Below are 21,648 nucleotides of genomic sequence, written 5' to 3' on the forward strand. Positions count from 1 at the left end.
GTAAGAATCTCAAATCCAATACATTGATTACCACTATTCAAAACACAACAGAACAATAAAATCACAGAGCTAGATAAAACAAAATAGAAAAGAGATGAAAATGGAAAAATAAAAATAAAAATCCCAACCTGAAGAACTCGGGCCAGCCAGCGAACATTGAACAGCCTCTGTGCTCGTTGATTCGCTGCCATTGCCATTGCCATTGCCATTGCCATTGCCATCCTCCCTCGTGATTTCCACCGGCACCTCGCCGGAACTACCCGGAGAACTCCGGCGACAGTGATTCTCAGATGATTCCACCACCATTGCTGTTAATGCTATTTATTATATATAATACATACACACACATTTATACATATACATATATAGAAGGAGAGGAAAGGAGAGGAGAGACAAAACAGAGATGTGGATCGCTTTTATGGAAATTAATAATTAGGAATTTAGAAGCCCTAATAAAGAGTCGAAGTAAAAGGGAGAGACTTTAATGGTGTTTTGCGAACGTGTTCTTTTCACATGGACGACAGCTATTAGGGTTTTCAGGGGTGGTCGGAAAGATAATCATATACAGGTGTGTGTGTATCGTATACAGGTGTGTGTGTATCGTATATATGATTAAGGTTTGGTGCTTTGGTTCCTTTTCTTCGTTCTGATCCTAGAGAGAAAAAGGACGCAAGAAAGAGGAAACCGTTACAAGACACGTCTTGAAAGCAAATTTAAATCGCAGGGCCACTTGAGATACGCGAGAAGCCCGTTTTTTTGTATGGGTCGGCTTCTAGGTCCGATTTGAACGTGCTTTCTAGAAGAAGAAAAAAAGTTAAATTAGTAAAAGTGATATTATATCACAAAATTATAATATATATATATATTTTTTTCGTTAGAACAACCTATACACACTCACCATTCAAGTTAGGAGTGCAGGTGTAGCCACAAAAGGACAAGTGGGAGCAACTACCCAGTCTACCCCCACTGAACTTTTAATTTTTTTAAATTTGACGTGGAAAGATTTTTATAATTGTATAATTGCCACCTCAAAAATTTGACCGTGCACATATATATATTGTATATAACTAAAAACCCATTCACGGTTTTACAAATATATATATATATATATATATATATATTAATGACACAATTATAAAAATATGTAATATATTTATCAATTTATCACTTTCTCATAAAATATGATATTTTTTTCACTTTCTCAAAACATTATATTTTTTCCAACTGTCAAAAAAAAATAATAATAAATAAATATTTTATCAAGATATTCTATCGCACTTTTTAACTTTAGAACAAACAAATGGATTGTTTCCATCACATCTTCAGTCTTCAACATTTTTCACAATATCCATTTACCAGTAGACTGAGACTCAGTCTTACTTCAATGCGGCAGGTAATCTAATATTTTTTTTATCATCTAAACTTATGATTATTATTTGATATTATAATTTTAATTAGAAAATTTATCAATTATTACTATCAAATTTATTTTAGTCCGGGTTATTCTTTCAAAATTTAGTTTGTGTAATTGTGTTACAAATTATTATTCTCTAAATAAGATTTAGATTTTTTTTTTTTTACTTGAAGCCCAAATCAATGAAATCACTGATTCACTAACTTTATTAAAATTTATAATTGATTGGATTATCTGGTTAAAACTCATAAGGTTAGGTTTGGTTATCATGAATTTGTATTTATTTATTTATTTTACATATGTGGAAAATTTCATACAAGTAAAACTTGATTATTTTAACAATAGCCTTATTTTTTTTTTTTTTTTTTTGGTTGAAATAGAGGAGTTTTACTTGTAAGAAATAATTGTAATAAAGTAGAAAATGAATGTAAAAGAAATAATTTTTTTTTTCTTTTTTCGGAAGGTAAGAAATAAAAAAATTTGTGTAAGAAGAGACAGTAGACTATATTTTATTATTTTTCAATTATACTAAAATAATAAATAAAAGAGTCAAATTTTTATAAAGAAAATTACCAAACATATTTTCTTGTTTCTCTTTTCTCTTTTCAAAAATTCTATCAAACTATTTTGGTTTTGACAGAAATGACCGCACAACTTTTCCAATTTTGTAAGTTTTACAAAAATGAAAGCATAGCAAAAAATGAAAACCACAACTTTACAAACAACCCTAAGTAACAAAATTATTTCAAAAGGGTGTCGCTCTCATATTCTGCTCCTGCTCTCACTTTAACTTAAATTTTATCATTTTTATGTTCTCACTTTCACTCTCTCTTACTAACATGTACGTTGTCTCTGATTATTTTAATTCAAATTAAAATGAATAAATACATAAATAAATGAAAATTTCACATAAAAATATATGAGAGAGGTAGCCAAAGATTTGTTTGTGTGTATCAATAAATCACGATGACCCGGATGGTAGATGGATAACATGGGAGAAATTATCGCCAGATAGCACATGGCATGAGAAAGTGCCTCCTGTATTTGGCAATTTTACTTAAACAAGAGAAAGTAAAAAGCAATCACAAAAATCTGAAAAGCATCAATTAAGTAGGTACAATTTAGATTTAAAATGATTAATTATCAACCAAATTACCAAAGTAGGATTCAAGTTCAATTACTCATATCCAATCCTCTATCCAACTCATTTTTATTCACAAATAAAATAATTCATCAAAATCTATTCATCGAATGAATTTGGATGGAGTGGCAAGTAATGTATAATTTTTCACATCTAATGTTCATATAGATATGTCACTGGACAATGACGCAGTGTATGCACATGAACGTTTCGTCCAGTCGCTCCCCACACACACACACATTACAGGGAAAAAGAAGAGAGAGAAACGTTTAGAGAGAGAAAGTGTAGCAACTCCCTCCCCCATCCCTCTCTCCTTCACGCCGGCGTGTTTTCCGACTTTGTTTCTCACTCCACTTCTCTAATTCATCAGGTTAATTTCTGCATTTTTTTTTTTTTTTTTTAAATTTTATTACGTGGTTTGATTTTTCTCTGTTACTTGTATCTATGTGTTTGTGTATGCATATATGTGGCCTCGGGAGTATCAATTTGGCTGATCATGTTTTTTCATAGTTTCATTTTATTCAAACTATGAAGGTGATGAAGAAATGTTAATGATTTTCTTAAATGAAATATTATAATAAAGGTAAATTTTTAATTAACCAAAAAAAAGAAAAAAATTCCTGAATTACTCATTCTTGTTGAGTTGGGTGTATTGTTGCTCCTTATTGTGTTTTGCATACTTTGTATTATTATTATTTTTTGATGTAATATAATTAGGAATTTTTTGGTGGAGGTAAGAGAGAGTAGCAATTTTTTGGGGAAATGCATTCTTGATCAAATTACCAAAATGTGAGTTAATTGATCGGTTTTTCTGCTACAGTTGTGTTATTGGCTGCTTAAATTATGTAGTTCGAGTTCAATTTGATTATATGTATGTGTGGGTATGTATTCTTTAGAGAGGTGGCTAATGATGAGGGTGTAATTATGGGTCTCAATTTTTATGAAGCATGATGTGGGATATTGCTATAGAAATGTTTTTTCTCACTAAGGGCACTTACTAATTTCCGCAATTTTTTTTTTTTTTTTTTTTTTAAATTCCTGAATTACTCATTCTTGTTGAGTTGGGTGTATTGTTGCTACTTATTGTGTTTTGCATACTTTGTTTTTTCCCCTTGGATGTTTCTTGAAGTATAATGAAAATTGATGTAATGGACCATCACAATTTGAAATTTTGAATCGTTGATTTATATATAAAGTAGCAACTACAACAATTAGAACATCAAACTCTTAACCATGATGTTTTTCAGCTAGTAATTTGCAGTTCAATTCATTACTTAAGTAGGTGAATGTATATGAAGCTTGAAGGCTCCTATTTACGAGCAGTTTTGCTCAATTTCTTCTTGGTGAATCTATAATAAGTCTGCTAATCGTAAGTCATAAGGATTGTCGTGACACTAGTTGCACAATGGTTGCTTATTGACATGACATCTAAAAGGGAGGGAAGGGGAGCGGTTTGGGGCTCGATTCTTACTCTAGATAAACGAAAATGAGAAATGAAAGTTCTATGTGCTCTGACATTTTAGTATAAATTAGATATTGTATGTATTTGAGAATTGTTCTTCTATTGCATTACCAAGTGATGCCATTGCCTGTTTGTCTTAATTTGGTTCATATGAGAATTTTTATTGTTGCTGTTTCAGTAGCATCAATGACAGTTGTCAGTATTAAGAAGAAAATACTTAATTCTTCTTGAGTCATAAAGTTACAGTTTTAGTCATTTGTGACAGGAATTCTGCTCAAAGCTAAATGTTTGACAGTACAGTGGTTATAACATATAAGCGAAAGCGACCATCGACAAAATCTCGTCTCTTGTATGAAAATGGGTGACTTAATTCTGCTTCTAAGTGCCCAGCTGATGATACCTTAGCTACACCAGATCAGGATGGCGACCTGACTGAAGAACATAAATCAGAAAATCACGAAACAGATTCACAGGTGAGATCATATTCTTTCGGAAGTTGGAAACCATACTAAATTTGAAACAGTCTGGATTCCGTAGTTAATGTCATCTTTTTGCAACCCAATATTAACATGACATATTTTTTGTTTGGCAACGTATTCAAGCATAATCATGTTTGTGAAATTATATCAAAATGAATATGCTTTGTCAATATATTGACTTAGGTGAATTCTTTCAGTTTTTAATATGTTGGGAATATTGCAGGACTAATTTTTATCTCTAGAAACTTCTTTATAGTTGAGATATAATTTTTAGTCTCAATTGAACATTTGGCAGCTTTTTTGTGTGGGTACTCTAGAGCTAGGCTGTTGGGTACCATAATAGCCTTGATTTCTTGCTGGGCCTATCGTTAGTTGTGCTGAAAACGAAGGTTAAAGAAAATTGAACAAGTTCAATAGAGTTAGGGTGGGATACTGTTTTTCTGTATAAGTCGTTTATTCATTCTGGTATGCTCTTTAGATTTTGACATTTTGATTACAGAGGGTTAATACTAAGAGGGCTAAAAGATTGAATGAGGAACACTTAATGTTATGGCCCTCGTAAGACGAAATTTCCAAGTAACTTAATTATATACAAACTTGTTGGCTCAAAACGTGATGATTGCATATACAGGGGCGGACTTATCATGGGCTGAGTGGGGGCGTCTACCGTCACTGATTTGTTTTATTTACATTATGACCTATAGTTTTTGTTAAAATTTTAAAAATACCCCACTCTATATTCTTGTCCCCATTAATATTTTTCAGTCTTAAAGAAAGTGAAGTAGTTGAGTCTCTCTCTTGTTTTCTCACTCTCTACCACCCCACATCTCATTTTCTCACTCTCTACTGCCCCACATCCATGGTAATCGTCTCTCTCTCTCTCTCTCTCTCTCTCTGTGTGTTTTATCTCTTTAGCATCTACCACTATACAAAGGGCATTTTTTGCTATGAATATTGTGAACGATCAATTGCGCAATCCAATGAGATCAATGGATGAGTCATAATTTGAGTGTATATGTTAAAAAAAAAAGAAAGATATTTGGTAACATAGATAATGAAGTTATCATATGGCATTCTCAAAATATGAAAACTTGTCTAAAACAATGGTAATTGTACTCGAAAATATCAATTACTGAAATTCTTTTGTTTATTACGATAATTTTTTTAAAAAAATTATTCTTGTCGTTCAAGGCCGCCCCCCTTGTATAATTTTCTGGGTCCGTCACTGGGCATATTCATGTCCATTAGAGTTTCATTAACGCCTCTTTCACAGTAATTTACTCTTATGTGATTTTCAATCCCATTTATCACTAATTCAAGTTCTCTTAAGAATTTTGAGTTTATTTTTACCTGTTTTTGTTTTGGAATTCTAAATCAGTGTTTCCTCTTAAGTTGTAGGATTTATACAATATATTTTTTTGACAATTTTTTTTTGGTGTCCATATTCTTATTATTATTAAGGTAAATTACAATGACCTCCCTTGAGGTTTGGCCTAATTACACACGGATGATATTTGTGCAAAAAGTTGCACCGTGTTCCCCTATGGAGTGGCCCATTATGACAAATACACCCCTCCGTCCAAAATTCCATCAGTGCCGTCAAAATAGTTGGTTTAGTGACCAAAATATATGTAAGTCCAAGCATGGAGATCAATGTTCATCGGCCAATTTGGCCCAGCTTTGGTATACTTAATATATATAATTGGACTGAAAGCTTTGGTATACTTAGAATCTTTGTTGGCTTTGATATGCTTGATATGAATTGTTAATATAATTTTAGACAGGATGTACATATATGTATGTTCTTAAGAAAAAAAAAATTTGTGGTTTGGCTAGGTGATTGTCAACTTTGAGTCTAGGATTGCGGTGGTTTGAGTTTTGGATTGTTATCGAGTTGGTACTAATTATGGTATTGGTTCGGATGACAGCATTGGTAGGTATGTATCAGGAGTGACTCCAGGTAGCTCTTGTGCACACTTGTCAGGAGAAACTTCCTGGGAAGATCTTGGTTGGTAGTTAGCATTGGTGAATTTGGGATCTACATACATATATGTATAAGCTTATGAATTACGATGGTGGTTCGCGGTTCGCGAACGTGATTGTGAACTTTTGTACTTATTATAAGAAAAGAGCTTGAAGGGCAAGCAAAACGAGTCATAAACAACTGAACCATTGTACTTATTATAAGAACAATTATATTATGTATTTATCGGTGAGTATTAGAAAGATCATGCTTACCATTGATATGGCACAAAAATAAAGTGAGAAATATATCCCATGATATAAAATATTAAAAAATAAAAGTTTCAGAATGCTATTCGGGATAAACCCAACATGATTCAAATCAAACCCTAATCCTCTCCCCTCTCTCTCACACTATCCTATCACGAAATCCAATAAAGATCATGAGCAAAATTTTCGGAATCTCTCTGGCTTAATTTTCAACTCTCGTCTCCTCCTTTTTTGGATGGAGTGTTTTGCATGAATTGCGCTGGCCATTGCAAATTTTTCCACCTACAAGTTTGAAAATATATTTCACAAGATATAGTAGGCAATTGGTATGGGTAATAAGAAATATATATCTAACATGTACAAGATATAGTAGGCAGTTGGTATTTGCACCTACAAGTTTGAAAATATATTTCATATATTTCCAACATATACAAGATATATAGTAGGCAATTGGTACAGGTAATAGACACATATCGCTCCCATTGAAATTTTTATTTTTGTCATCATAAACATTTTTTTTTTTTTGCCATTTTTGATTATATACTTATAAAATTTTAATATTGCTCCCACTGAAATTATAGAAAAAATTTATTATTGTCCCCCACACAATGATTAATTTTTTTTTTTATTGTGATATTGTTACAGGTTGCTTCCTCTCAAATAGATTTTTGACAGCCTATTGCCAAAGCGCTTATTTTGATCCTATTGTTAAGTGAAGTTAATTCAACGAGTTAGTATACCCATATAATGAAATATAATAAATTATTTCCTTATCAACAATTTTGTAAGTATGTGAGTTAACTTTTTTTAAATATCACATATATTATCATTAGATGTGTACACCAATAATAACATGGTGCACCCGGCACTCAATATATTCTTTGAGATTGTTGAGGTTTTTGGGTGAAGCAATATAATTAGACATTTATTTATTATATATTTTTTGCCCTTTTCTCATATATATATATATATATATAAAGTTGACTTTTCACTTCACAAAGGGCAAGTTACTTGCATTTTAATATCATTTTCTTTACCGATTATAATGAAAGAATCACACTTATCATTAGCACATTCACATAAATGAATTCAAATTGAAATTCGAATTCTTAACATTTGTAAATTAGAACCTCTAAAATGGATATGAAATATGAAATAGAGTAGAAAGGGGTGGAGCTTACAAATTAGAAGAAAACAAATTTTAAGTCCAGAGCTAATAAATTATTCGATTGGATTCAATTTTTAAGTTAAGTGTAGAGCATGAAAACGACAAAATTTAAAATTTGGTCAGAGGAAAAGCGTCTTCAAAACACGTGTTACTAAATATATGTATATGTATGTCAATCTCGTTAAGCTCACGAAAATGACAAAAATTTAAAATTTGATTAGAAAAAAAGCGTCTTCAAAACACGTGTTACTAAATATATGTATATGTATGTTAATCTCGTTAAGCTCACGAAAATGACAAAAATTTAAAATTTGGTTAGAAAAAAAGCGTCTTCAAAACACTGTTACTATGTTAATATGTTAATCTCGTTCAGCTCGAATTGTTTATAAACAAATGGTTACATATTTTCTACTTTAGGCAACGACTTCAGAGTACCAACACATTTTTTATCTATGGAAGGAAGCGAGCGGCGGTGGTCCTTCAAACGTGACAGCACTCCAAGCCCGCGCAATTTGACTTTGCAAGTCCACCTAAATTATTTGGCCTCAATTTTCCGTGTGAATCTCGCATGACTGTTGTGTACGGCTCGTTCGCATCATGGGCCTCACACAAGGCTTTGTCAAATAATCTTTTTAAATATCATTTTTTCTATTTGTGGGCCCCAAGCTAATAACACTCTTTTTGTTTGTTTTCCTCCCCCTATGGCCTACAAAATATATATATATATATATATATATATATATATGGTGAACGACATTAAACTCTTTTTTCTATTTGAGTTTTGCACTAAACACTCTTTTATTTTTTTATTTATTTTTTTTTTAGCTAAAAAACTCCCTCAATTATCCGAGGGGGGTGATTTAACAGACCAAAGTTACTGAGTGAGATCTGAAATAAAAATTGACTAAAGTGCCCACTAAGCTTGTTTGGACATATACTTTGTCTTTAATTTTTTATTTTTTATTAAATGGTAAACAGCATGAAACCTCCATGATAAACTTCCAATGCGAATAAATTTTCCATAAAAGCTGTCCAAGTAAATACAAATATATTTAAGTACTAGAAAAAATTCATTAAAAGTGAGATATATGATCTGTAGCACAAGAACTCACACAAAATAGAAAATAGTATTTTGTTCAAAAATAACCAGCAAGATGGATAACTGGATAAAATGACTAAAACAAAGGATGGCTAAAACGATACATGCTACTTTTAACATCTAGCAAAGCAAAGGGCACAAACTTTGTTATTTTTAAATATTTTAGCATTAGTTTTTTTGAATAATACAACAATATTATTTAACTCCAGAAAGTTAACAACCAGCCGAAAATTGATTCCAAAGTACTTTTACATTAACACACTACATTAAACAAAATTTTAAATTTTTTTAAAAAATATCTTCTATTTGATTCCAAAGTACTTTTTGATATATACGGATGGAAAGAGTTTACCACTTCAAACAATAAAAAGTCTTTAGGACTTCAAATAATATTGATAAATTTCTTCATCCATTTTTTTTTTTTTTTTTGGGTCCGGATAATAATCTCCATCCATTTATTTCATTATTTCCCTATTGAAAAGTTAGATCAGTAACAATGGATATGGCATTAAAACAGATTGCTCATAGTCAGTTTTCGAGAAACTATTAATTAAAAGTAACTCCTTGAACAAAAAAAAAAGACCCCAATAAGATGTAAAAGTGCCATATTTTGACAATTTAAAAGTGCAAAATGTCCTAATTTTTAAGAACCCTAGTATAGGTACCATGTAAAAAAAGTACCATATTTTGACAATGTACACAAAAGAAACAAAGTGGCCTTAGACAAATACTTCAGGCCTGCTCGTGTGGAGGTTGGGAAGTGGGTTGATAATAAGATTTATGAAGTGAAATTCATTAAAGGGACTTGTTTTTCTTTAAGCTTACAACTTAATAATACATACAACGTTATTAAACTACAAAAATTCTAATTTTAAAATCATAAACAATTAGAGAGAATCTCAATAAGAAACAAACAAACTCTAATTTCAAACATACCAAATTTCTTTGAAAAGTAATTACTGTTTTATTGTTTTGCCTTCTTCTCAAAAGAAATCACCACAGAGACTACAAGACTACCACCACCTTAAAAACCTAATGGTGTTGTGTACCATGACTGAAAGTATTAAATTGTGAGGTTTGAAGGGTGAGTGAGGCAACCTCGATCATGAGGCATGGAACAAGAGTTTACATATTTTAGGTAATTTAATAAAAAATCAAAGACTCCAAACAGGCCTAATGGGCACTTTAGTCAATTTTTATTTCAAATCTCACTCAATTAACTCTCGTCCGTTAAATCACCCCACTCGGATAGTTGAGGGGGGTTTATTGGTAAAAAAATAGAAAGGGGTGTTTAGAGCAAAACCCAAATAGAAAAGGGGAATTTAATGCTGTTCACCTATATATATATACAAACAAATGTATAAAATATGTTTCAAAAAATTTTATGAAAAAAATAATAATAATAAAAGTGACTAACCCGAGTACCATACCATGGTGATTGGGTTAGTGTAATGGTCAAATGTTTTGCGATTCAATTCAAAAATTTAAACTATTAGATAAGACTTATACCCAACTCATATATACGTACTCACTTTCTCATCCGGATTTATTGTAAGACAAAGTCCTCCTTATAACTGGACCTGTCAGTGGATTGAGTTTTGATTCGAATCCGATCCGATTAGTCGGATATAAATAATAAATTGAACAAAAAATTCAACAACCAGATTACGATCAGAATCCAATAACCCCTTATCCTAACAAATCGAATATGGATTATACTCATCTGATCCGAATATATATATATATACACACACTCCTATCAGATTTGTATTAGAATTTTGAAGGTAATAATAAAAAAAATAAAAAAATAAAAAAATAAAAAATCATAATGTTATATGTATAATAATGTGGTGTTCTCCCCCACGTACTAATAAATCTGCTAATATACATATTAATACTGTCATAATATTTATTCATTAATAAAGAGTACATAATTTATTTTTCTTTTATTTTCCTTTTATATTTTATTTATTTTTTGTTTTCTATCATTTTTTTTCCTAATCATTGTTTTTTATTCTCTTTTTCATTAAATTTTTTATTTTTATTTTTTTAATAAAAAGATTACACTTGTATAAAATTGGTTTAGATTATTAGATGAAATATCCTTCATTAACGAATCGAATATGAATTCATATACAAAAAATTCATCCAATTATTGAATGGAATAAAAAGACTTATCGCATTTAAATCGCATTAAGTCAAATCCATTTTCAGAATTCCCGCAGAACCCTCCGAGAGTCTATTTGTAACAGCTAACCCCTTTATTATGTCAACTCAATGAGAGTCAAAATTTTGAATAGCTATGTCAAAGTCCGGTGGGATTAGTATCATCCACGTCACAGACCATCACAAGGTTGTCAAGTCTCCTCCCAAAGTTCCCTCCATTCAAAAAAAAAAAAAAAAAAAAAAAAAAAACAATAAATGAAAACTGCTTGATATTATAATTGATACATGGCGTTTTAACTTGCATATAATAAATAAACTAAGTAACATTAGGTGGAGTGACGTAAGTTGTAGTCATATACGGATACTAATTTTTGAACATTTTCAGCTTTCTTAAAATATTCTTTTGAGTAGAATATACGTTATCCCATAAGATGTATTAATATTTTTTATTTTCAGTCGACTGTTAAGATATATTATCACATTATGTAAAAGAATTGTGTAAAATATATTGTCACATCACCAATATATAAAATGATTGTGTAAAAATATTTTTATACTGACAGATCAATATATTTTCTTTCTCATCCCATTAAATAATCAACCATAAGTTTGTAACAAGTATGTGAGATCCTGACATGACACATGATTGGTTGTTATTGAAAAATATATTTTTATACAAAATGTATAAAATAACCGTTGGGGTTAAAATTAAATAATCCAAAATTTTTATGTAAATTCATCATGACATATCAAATTTACATAAAAAAAAAAAAAAAAAAAAAAAACATAAACACAACGGTTGGAGATGCTCTTACTCATCAACAACAACAACAAAAATAAAATAAAAAATTAATTATTTTTTATCATATTCTTCTTTAACTTGAATTAGAAATAAATTAGGTAACTTAGAATCACAACAGAAGCATCACTCACACAAAAAGAAAACTTTTTTGTCAAATTTTTTTTTTTTTTGTTCATATTTATATGAGTTAGATAAACATTCACACATATTTTACTGTACAAATTATTCATTACGGACTAAAATTCTTACATTTCAATTGAGAAATGACCTATGGGTATAGGGATGTCAATTTTTACCGCCCCGCCGGAGCTCCGTCCCGTCCCGCCCTGTTAATAAAGGATATGGAAACACTTTTTATACCGTTGGGGCGGGCATGGATACAAATTTTGTACCCGTCGCGGGTCACGGGGCGGATAAGGGTTCAGTATACATATCCTAAGAGCCCCGCCCCGCCCCGCCCCGTTAAGCATATAACTATATTTTATATATATATATATATATATATATATAAACTTGGTATTAAATTTGCTTTTGTTTTGGTTATGGTGGAAGTTGGAGTTTAGAACTTCTTGTGATTTGGTTATATTAAACTTTTATTTTTGTTTATTATGTTCTCTGAATTATGTTATGTGCATGTTATTTTTTTTATTTTTGTTGGGATACATAATTTCATTTATGTTGTGCCATTCCCAGGCTTTCCACATTCAAATAGCATTAGCTTAAGTTCCAAAAAGTGGGAGAAAAAAATTTGTTAGCGGGGCGGGCACGGGGGCACAGTATTTCCCAACGGGGCGGGGCTGAACAGGAAAATTCAACCCGTCGAGGGTCTCGGGGCGGGCATGGACTTGATAAAAAATAAAAGGGGTGGGGCGGGATTTAGGGAAACCCGCTCTAAACCCGCCCCGTTGCCATCCCTATATGGGTACCTTTTTATTATACTTTTCTTGATTAATAAAATATAAATATTAAATACTAAAAAAATAGCAATATCAATAGAAAATTTATATAACATTTATGGTAATTTATATAACATTATACATATCTAAATAGACATGAATTTGTTTAAGTAGGTGAGTCGGTCTTACTCTTTTTTTTTTTTTTTTTTAAATTGTTTAAGTAAATGAATTTTTAGACATTCTCAGTCTCAAATCCTAGGATTATTTTCTATAAATTAAAAAAAGAAAAAGTAAAAAGTGAACAAACAATTTTTTATTTTTTATTACTATTTATTTTTCGTTCATAATTGACAGGTTCACCATTATTGATAATTCAACGGGTGATCGGTGAACACGTGTCGTGATGAAAACCCATAATGTGTTGTGTTCACTCTGCCGTATATTATACTGGTGAATGCATATATATCAGTCTGTGGAGACTGGAGAGAGAAGAGAGATCTAGAGAGAGAGAGAGTGAAGAGATGGAAGCAGAGAGCAGCAGACATCCATGTCCGGCGACCGATTTCAACGCATTGCCGGAGAATTGCATAGCGAACATGTTGTCTCTGGCGAGTGCTCCAGAGACTTGCCGGCTTTCGTTGCTGGCGTCCACTTTCCGGTCGGCTGGGGAATCTGACACAGTTTGGGAGAGATTTCTGCCGTCAGATTATGAGGACATCATTGCCCGAGCTTCCGATTCTTCTCCGCCGGTTTTCACATCTAAGAAAGAGCTTTATCTCAGCCTCTCCGATCATCCCCTCATCGTCGATGGTGGGACTAAGGTAAAATTTCAAGTTTCACACTGTATTGTTTGATTGTGGGTAGAAATGAATGCTGTGTAATTTAGGGAAACATGTTCAAGATTTTAATTTACTTTTGCACTCACATTTAAAATGAAGTGACATTTCTAATCCTAACCTTAAAAGTGATTGATTATATTTCTTTTTTCAAATTACACCACTGCATTCCAATATGATTGGTGTCTCACATCTTTACTGTTTTTGGTCTCTTTTATTTTGTCCAAAAAAAAATTTATTTATCTCCGTCGAATATTCCCTCTTGACAGAGACTAAAAAAATTATATATGTTAAAAACATAGTGAATAAATTCTCTCTTTTGACAGGATCTAAATATATAGATATAAATATAAATATATATTGAATAAAATATATCTTTCGACACAATCCAAAAAAAAGTATAGTAAGGAATATATATATATATATATATATATATATATATATATATATGATTGTGATTAGTCATGAATGATGTGTAATTTTCTGTTTTTGTGGAAAATATGGTCAAGTTTTTAATTGGTTTAGGGGCTTAATATATTCAATATTTTAATGGGATTAGACTTTAGGGTTTAATATATATATATATATATATATATATATATAATTTTAATGGGATTAGAGATGAATGATTGTGATCAGGACGAGTTCTCCTTCAAAATTTTAAAACATAAAATGCAATTATGGTTCAGACAAAGATTTGAGGATTTGCTGGAAAGTTTTTTTTTTTTTTTTTTTTTTGGGGGGGAGAAAATAAGTTTGAATTGATAACTAGTTGGTGTTGTGAATTATGAATATATGTAGGGGAATCAATTTATGGTAATTCCTTTATCATCAATTGTGCATACAAATTATAATAATCATATACTGTTCATAGAAGGCAGCAGAGGAAAATTTTACACTCTTAACTTTTGACAGTTTGGGAGAGATTTCTCGAACATGTCAGCCCAAGCGTATTCCATCATACCAAACAGTGGAATCTCTTCATAATCATAAAGTGTGGACAGAAGTTGACTAAAGAAAGTGCATAGAAATTATATGTTCATAGTCATAAATTAAAAGTTGTAACTGGGTGACATGGGTATCGTCATAGGCAAATTAGAAAAAGCCCTAACTCTTGCAGGCTAAGAACCTGCATTCTCACACTTGTCAGTCGAGCTTTTACTATCATACCAAGCAATAGAATGCTACATAATATTAAACTTATATTGTACTGTGCAAGATCCACATACTGTGAATAGAAATTTACTTGGAAGGCTAAACATGAGCATCTTCAAATGGGGAGACATGACATCAGATCACTGTAGACACCGGAAGTCTTAATTGTCAACTATAAGTTCGCAAGAATCCGAACACTCCCCAAATTATTTGCAAGTGTGATGAATTTTGGTTCAAAATGACCAACAGGCCAGTGGCCTAGCGGTATCAAGCCCCTATTTCTCAAAGAGAGGTCAGAGGTTCGAGTCTCAGTGGAGGCATGTGTGTGTGAGTACCAACTAGGAAAAAAGAAAAAAAAAAAAAAATTGGTTCAAAATGGAACCAACAAGTATTTCGAATAATATTGTTGCGAATGAAGGTGGATACTGAACATTGGCGTATTCTGTCTCAGGGCCTTGCTTACCAGCATTTGAGGGAAAAATAAACTACTTATCTGCTTCTGTTCCTTTTGCTTCTCTCTACTTGCTTGTTTAATACTAATACCAAATATCTATTTTCTCCGTTAGTAGCTGCAATCTCCCAATATGTTGTATCACTAGTTAATTATGGATAATCATTTATAGTCTTCAAATAGAGAACCCTTGAATCACGTGTGCTTATATGCCTAACACAACAAATTTCGGGTTGGTTATGAATCCGGTTGTGTTGCAAAACAGCCTGTCAAAAGCCATCTTTGCTGGTGATTGCAGACTCGTGTTATTCATTAGTACTGCAAAATAACATGTAATTCTTGTTAGCTTTGTTTTGTACCTTTTGAGTTGAATCATATGATTCACAGGGTGGAGTTGTCAGTTCTGTTTTGAAGCTTTGGTTCTTTCTAGTCTTTTTCTCTATCTGAATGTCCATTTGGGTGGCTGTAATCTACTTTATACACAGTGTTTGCTTCAGTTTTCATTTTAATCTCTCTCTAACGTCTCATTAGTGGCATTAAGCAGAGTTTTTCATTGGATAAATGGAGTGGGAAGAAATGTTTCATGTTAGCTGCAAGATCCCTCACAATTGTTTATGGTGATACGCCTATGTATTGGAGATGGATTTCTCTACCCGAGTCCAGGTCTATCTCTCATTGTGCTGCTCTTTTCTTCGTTTGTTTTCTCCATGTATGGTGTTAATTAATTCAATGAAACCAAATTTACAAAATCAGATTCGCTGAGGTGGCAGAGCTTGTCGATGTGTGTTGGCTTGAAATTCGTGGGAGGATAAGTACTCGGATGATATCGCCTGACACAAACTATGCAGCTTACATTGTGTTCAAGTGGATGAAAAGAGTATATGGATTTGAATTCCAACCAGTAGAGGGTTGGGTAGGACTTCGTGGGAGTGAAGAGGAATTAAGGAGTTTTTATCTGGATCCTAATGGAGGGCAGGGGCGTCGAACTCATATTTTACCAAGACGAAGAGGGCGAATGGGGATTTTCAACCGCACCCTTGCTAAGATGCAGAGACCACAAGTCGCCATGCCTAGTGAAAGCAGCGATCAATCTCCGAAGGAGAGAGGAGACGGGTGGTTGGAGATGGAGTTGGGTGACTATCTTTACAAGAGTGGAGAAGATGGGGAACTAGAAATATGTTTGCAAGAAGTGAAGGGTGGCAACTGGAAAAGTGGCCTCATTCTTCAAGGAATTGAAATCAGGCCAAAGAATAGTAAATAAATGAAAAGGTAATGTGCAAAACAACCCCTTGTTATGTGTAGAATGCATACCCCCATTCCCACACCCCTTACTTACATTTCCCAAAAAAAAAAAAAAAAAACACTGATTTCAGTTTTTAGGGGTATTTTGGGGGGATTTATAAATAAAAAAAGTTAGTCAAATTTGACACTTGACAGATATTAGGTGCAATTTGGGCATATTTTCAAATGCTAGAGATTTACATGCACATACTAAAGCAGGGTTGTATTTTTGCACATTATTTATGGTATGATTTTATTTTTTTCACTGTACACTAAATGAAATCAAGAATGTATATATTTGTATCCACTTTCCATAAAATGTATATATTTGTAGCAACTTTCCATTTTTTTGGAATTGAATTGGCTGTTGGAACTTGGTGCATGTCCATGCTATGTGTGATATATTATGATGTTTGAATAGCAGAAAATTTGAGCTATGTCCGTCAGCATATTTTTGTTTTCATATGATATTTTTAAGTAAACAAGTTATATTAAGTTAAATAAGTTGTCAGTCGAGAACACGAAAAAGTATTATGCACATCAAAATACTGGTAAAATAATGCTCCCATACAATAGGAAGTGATTATTTCTTGTAAACAAGAAAAATGATGAATATTTATTTCCTGTCGCCAAAAGGACACGCAGTTAAAACTTACATATTTTTGTGACAATGACACCCCCTTGAAGAAATTTCGTCTAAACAAGGTCTTACATCATATGAAAGGACAAAATTAGTAACCTATGAATGCCCTAATCTTATAACCATCGAACCACGGTATGAAACGTCAACCCCAAACGCGACTAATCGGACCCACAATGTATGGAGGCTTTGGGAAGCTCGGCCAAGGCGGTGGAGGGGGATGGGTGGAGGCCGGGCGGGGGTGCGGCAGCCCGCAAGCACAACATCCACTCCACATTCAACGCACCACTCCCGGAATTTGTCTCTTGGTCGGTAGCAGTGCTGGCCCTCGCAATCGCAGCGGCGACCCCGGTGCCACCACCTCAGCCCCTCTGGCGGAGGAGGAGACGTTCAGTCTTGTCACCGGCAACCCTCTGAACTTCGCCATGATTATACGGCTCGCGCCAAACCTCGTCGAGGAGATCAAGCGCGTTGAGGCACAGGGTGGTACAACACGGATCAAATTCGACTCCAATGGGAGTAATTTGTCTAGGAACACAAGTTTCATGAACCTTGCATAATTGGGTACACCGTAAATAATTCGAATATGGTCCTTTACTAGCATATAATTCAAAATGGTCCTTTACTTGGTTTTGTTTATCCTCGATATTGAAATTGAGGTCTTAATTTGATGCATAGTTTGGTTTTGTACTTGGTTTTGTTACTGGATTGATTGTTTCGGCCTTAACACAATGGTGATTTGCATTTTTATTGCAAACTATGGTTCATATGTTGAGAATTTTCGTGGATGTATATTTATATATATAGTCTATATTTCTAGCATTTTGGCTGTACATATAAATTGTTCATAAGGAGAAGTGTTGTCTAATTTATTAACTTGTAATTATCAAAGGGCAATTTTGTTAATTTTTCATGCCAGTTGACCTTAGGGGTGTCTTTGTTCACTTTTCAATCTTTAAGGGGTGTCATTGTCTCAAAAATAGGTAAATTTTATCCGTATGTCTTTTTGACAAATCTAGGAGTGTTGTACTTTACCTAAAAAAACAAATTTTGCCACCACCTACCAGTATACCACCGCCACCACCCCTTGACCGCCATTGTGATGTCCTTGATTTGTATTTTTTTTAAAATTTTTTTTTTTTAGCCGTTACTGTTTCTGTTTGTTTAATTTAGTGGGGTATTATTTTGTTTAAAAGAAAGAATGTATAATGTTATGTGGCACTTGTAGGAGTTTAGTGGTGGCAGCAGTAACACTTGTCCTTATGCATGGGATGAAGTTGCCAGGTGGTATTCCCACTTACATTAAAGCTTTTGGAAGAAGCTTAGTTGACTCAAAAGTCTTCGAGGCTTAGTGGAAAGTGTATATATTTTTATATAATAGTGTACAAAACCACAAACACACACACATCACTTGGTCTCGGCTAGAGAGAGAGAGAGAGAGCGAGAGAGACTAGAGGGAGGAGGAAGGAGGAACCAGTGCCATAAGGAGGTAAGTTTTCAAATCTTAAATTTTTTTTTTAATTTTCAAATCTGGTATTCAAAAGAAAAGGAAAGTTTGAAACTTTTGCTTCCTGATATTCTCTCAAAATATTGTTTTAGTTGTGAAATCTGCTGGCCAATAATCTTAAATTTTTGTAAATTTAGTCTTGTTGTGGAATCTGAATAGAACACTAGGTTGACTTTCGGAATGCTATTTTCATAATTTTACTTTTACTATTTTCTTTGAAGTTTTAAATACCCTATAAATTGAACTTGTGGAATTTTATTTGATTTGATTTACTTACCTATTGAATTAATTATGGAATCATTTTAGTATGTAAGGTAGTCCATGGGATTACTTTTCACCCAAAAATCCCTATATTTTGTGTGACTAAAATTAATTCCTTTATGTAGTTTCTTTCTGGAATATTGATTGTGAATTTCATATTACAATCAATTGGGTTACATTTAGTTTTCGTGTATATCAGTTTGTTCAATAGAAGACTTTATATGAACTTTTGAGTAAATAATATGTTTATTTTGCTGAAAGTTTTTGGAGATAGCAGTAGCCTTGTTAAAATGGGTATTTTATGCTCATGAAGGCTATCCACAGATTATGCTCTTTGCTGGTAGTATTTCTTTGAAGTTATCTTTTACAAATTCGTATTGCATGTAGATTTCTTATTTATATTATTATATTTGTAATATTTGATTTATGAATTAGTAGTATTGATTTATTAGTAAATTTATATTAGTAAATTGTGATTATGTAGGAGAATGAAAATGTTTTTGGGTAAGGCTGCCTACGGTGGTAATTGATTATGTTTTTCCAACTGTGTATGTGACTCAGAATCAAATAGGTAGGGTAAGAGTTTCCCTTAGGTTGAAAAAACTTAAACGGCCCGGGCCCTAACGAGGGGGTGTTCACGGTCCCGGGGTGAGAGCCCCTTAATCCAAAGGACGGGGGCGGTGGTCCAGAGGGGTAGGTCCTTAAAGACGCGTGGGGGTACACAGTATTGGATCGATTTTGATTACTATTGTTTTGCGGGATTGTTTATCTTTGATAAGCAAATCAATTTCTTGATTTTCCTGATACATGAGTTTTGATATGAGATAAATTTTGAAATTTTTGTATTCGTCGATAGCCTACTTAAGTGTTCAGTTAAAATTTCCACATGGCTATAGTTCTTCGTTATCTCAACTATTAAAGGAGGTTCTCTTGAATCTGGATTGAAAACAAATAATTCTATTTATTTTTCATAAAAATCGGAAACCTACTGGGCTCTTTTGAGCTCATTCTTTTTTTCTAAAATTTCTTTTCAGGTCCTCGTGGTGGTGAAAAGGGCGCGGTCCAGGAATAAGGATGGCATTAGGTGGGTTTCTTTCACGGAGGCGTGGTAGTCCGCGGGAGACTGCTATGTATACATTTTTTTTGTGCCAGCGGCTGTCTTTTGGTTCGGGTGATAGATTATGCATATAATGAACAGCCTAGTGGGGACTTGTGTGTATCTCCTTTTGTGATTGTAATATAACTTTTGGTTGTATATAAGGACTATGGACTTAATGATCACGGGTATGTTAGTTGTTGTTTAAGGGTTAGTCTATGAATGAACTTTTTGGCTATGAGTTTGGATTTGGCTAGTTTTGTTCTTATCAAGCAGGTTGAGATTTTATTTTAGTATTGGTGTTTGATTCACGCTGCAGCGGGACAACCATCGTCACCACCTCTTCCTTATTCCATTTCTTCTATTTTAGATACACACATATGTATATCCATACACACATATACATACATACATATGTATCTCCATACACACCCATATATATCCCAATTGTTACGGCGGCGACATCATCCACAATGCCACCACATCGGGGTTTTCCTGCTATAGCATCTTCCACATTGCCTCCACATTGCCACCACATCGGGGTTTTCCTGCTATAGCATCTTCCACATTGCCTCCACATTGCCGCGGCCGAAACCCAGTCCCTCGACGCCTGCAACTTGCCCGAGAATAGCATTATTTGTTATTTTTCAATTAACGTCGTTTTTCGGTTATCTTTGATTATAACTAGATTAGCTAGGAACTAGCTAGACAAGTTTATTAGTATTTGGTTTATTTTATTAAATTTGAAAGGCTTTTATATACGGAGTATTATTTTAGCAAGTGATTAAGATCATCGAGTCTAATTTTGTGTGTTCAAAGTCAAGCTCGACTCCTCTCTATCTTGTTGTTTAGTTTATTCTGAGTTTAGTCTCGAGTACATTGTCAAGCTCGAGCTTGAGGCCCAATGAATAAAATTTAATTACAAATTATAATGAAAGAGTAACATTTACAAGAATGTTTTTTTCGAAGGCAAAACACATAGTATTTAAAAGAATGTTCATGAACACTTATCATTAGCACATTCACAAAATGAGTTCAAATGCGAACCCTTTTATTAATTAATAAAGTTTGAGCCAAACGTTAATCTCATTGAGCTCGAGTTGTTCACGAATGGAATCAATTATATTTTTTACTTATGGTTGGACTTTGTAGTACTATAGACTTTTTATCTTTGGAAGGAAGCTGGTGGTACAATTGCATGAATAGTAATTATAATGTTATATCTACAATAGTGTGGATCTCACAAAAAAAAAATTTTTTAAAAAATTAAAGGCTTACCTTTTGACAGCGACAATACAACTACAGGTGTGTGAAATTAAGTTAATTTATTTGTTATTTTTCATTTAACGTTTTGGATTGTTTTGATTATAACAAGATTAGCTAGGAACTAATTAGAGAGGTCAATTAGTATTTAGGTTATTTTATCAAATTTGGAAGACTTTTATTAAATAAAAAATAAAAAACACTAATGGATACATATATATATGATTTTAAAAAGTGATCAAAATCGTCGAGTCTAATTTTGTGTGTTTAAGCTTATTATTAGCACATTCACAAAAATG

At 32.8% G+C, this 21,648-nt stretch overlaps 2 protein-coding genes across 3 annotated transcripts in view; one reads left to right on the top strand and one right to left on the bottom strand.

Annotated features, from left to right (window-relative positions):
* LOC132271352 (sterol 3-beta-glucosyltransferase UGT80A2-like) overlaps positions 1-684 on the bottom strand; it is a 51,680-nt gene extending 50,996 nt beyond the window's left edge. Inside the window, exon 1 of the mRNA XM_059772702.1 lies at positions 129-684. Within this exon, the coding sequence (XP_059628685.1) occupies positions 129-306 (178 nt within the window). The 5' untranslated portion in view covers positions 307-684. The remainder of the gene's footprint in view (positions 1-128) is intronic.
* Positions 685-13,322: 12,638 nt separating this feature from the next.
* LOC132271354 (F-box protein PP2-B11-like) lies at positions 13,323-20,294 on the top strand. Of its 2 annotated transcripts, none has more exons than XR_009469706.1 (4): positions 13,323-13,680; positions 15,846-15,964; positions 16,055-18,711; positions 20,025-20,294. XR_009469706.1 is itself a non-coding variant. In XM_059772705.1 (4 exons), exons 1-3 carry the CDS (start codon positions 13,381-13,383, stop codon positions 16,560-16,562), a joined length of 927 nt encoding a protein of 308 aa, XP_059628688.1. In that variant the 5' UTR covers positions 13,323-13,380; the 3' UTR covers positions 16,563-16,570; positions 20,025-20,294. The 2 variants fall into 2 exon arrangements, 1 of the variants encoding a protein (XP_059628688.1); XM_059772705.1 differs by having other exon boundaries at positions 16,055-16,570.
* The last annotated feature ends 1,354 nt before the right edge of the window (positions 20,295-21,648 follow it).

The sequence above is a fragment of the Cornus florida genome, unplaced genomic scaffold (genome assembly GCF_030987335.1).
Source record: "Cornus florida cultivar Cherokee Brave unplaced genomic scaffold, ASM3098733v1 CherokeeBrave_3.0.0_Hap2_Chr08, whole genome shotgun sequence".
Classification (NCBI taxonomy): domain Eukaryota; kingdom Viridiplantae; phylum Streptophyta; class Magnoliopsida; order Cornales; family Cornaceae; genus Cornus; species Cornus florida.

Excerpts from the sequence above, each read along its gene's own strand:
- LOC132271354 (XM_059772705.1), top strand. The coding sequence starts at position 13,381 with ATGGAAGCAGAGAGCAGCAGACATCCATGTCCGGCGACCGATTTCAAC. Across the intron at positions 13,681-15,845 it reads TCGTCGATGGTGGGACTAAG|AGTTTTTCATTGGATAAATG; the intron begins GTAAAATTTCAA and ends GGCATTAAGCAG. Across the intron at positions 15,965-16,054 it reads ATTTCTCTACCCGAGTCCAG|ATTCGCTGAGGTGGCAGAGC; the intron begins GTCTATCTCTCA and ends TTACAAAATCAG.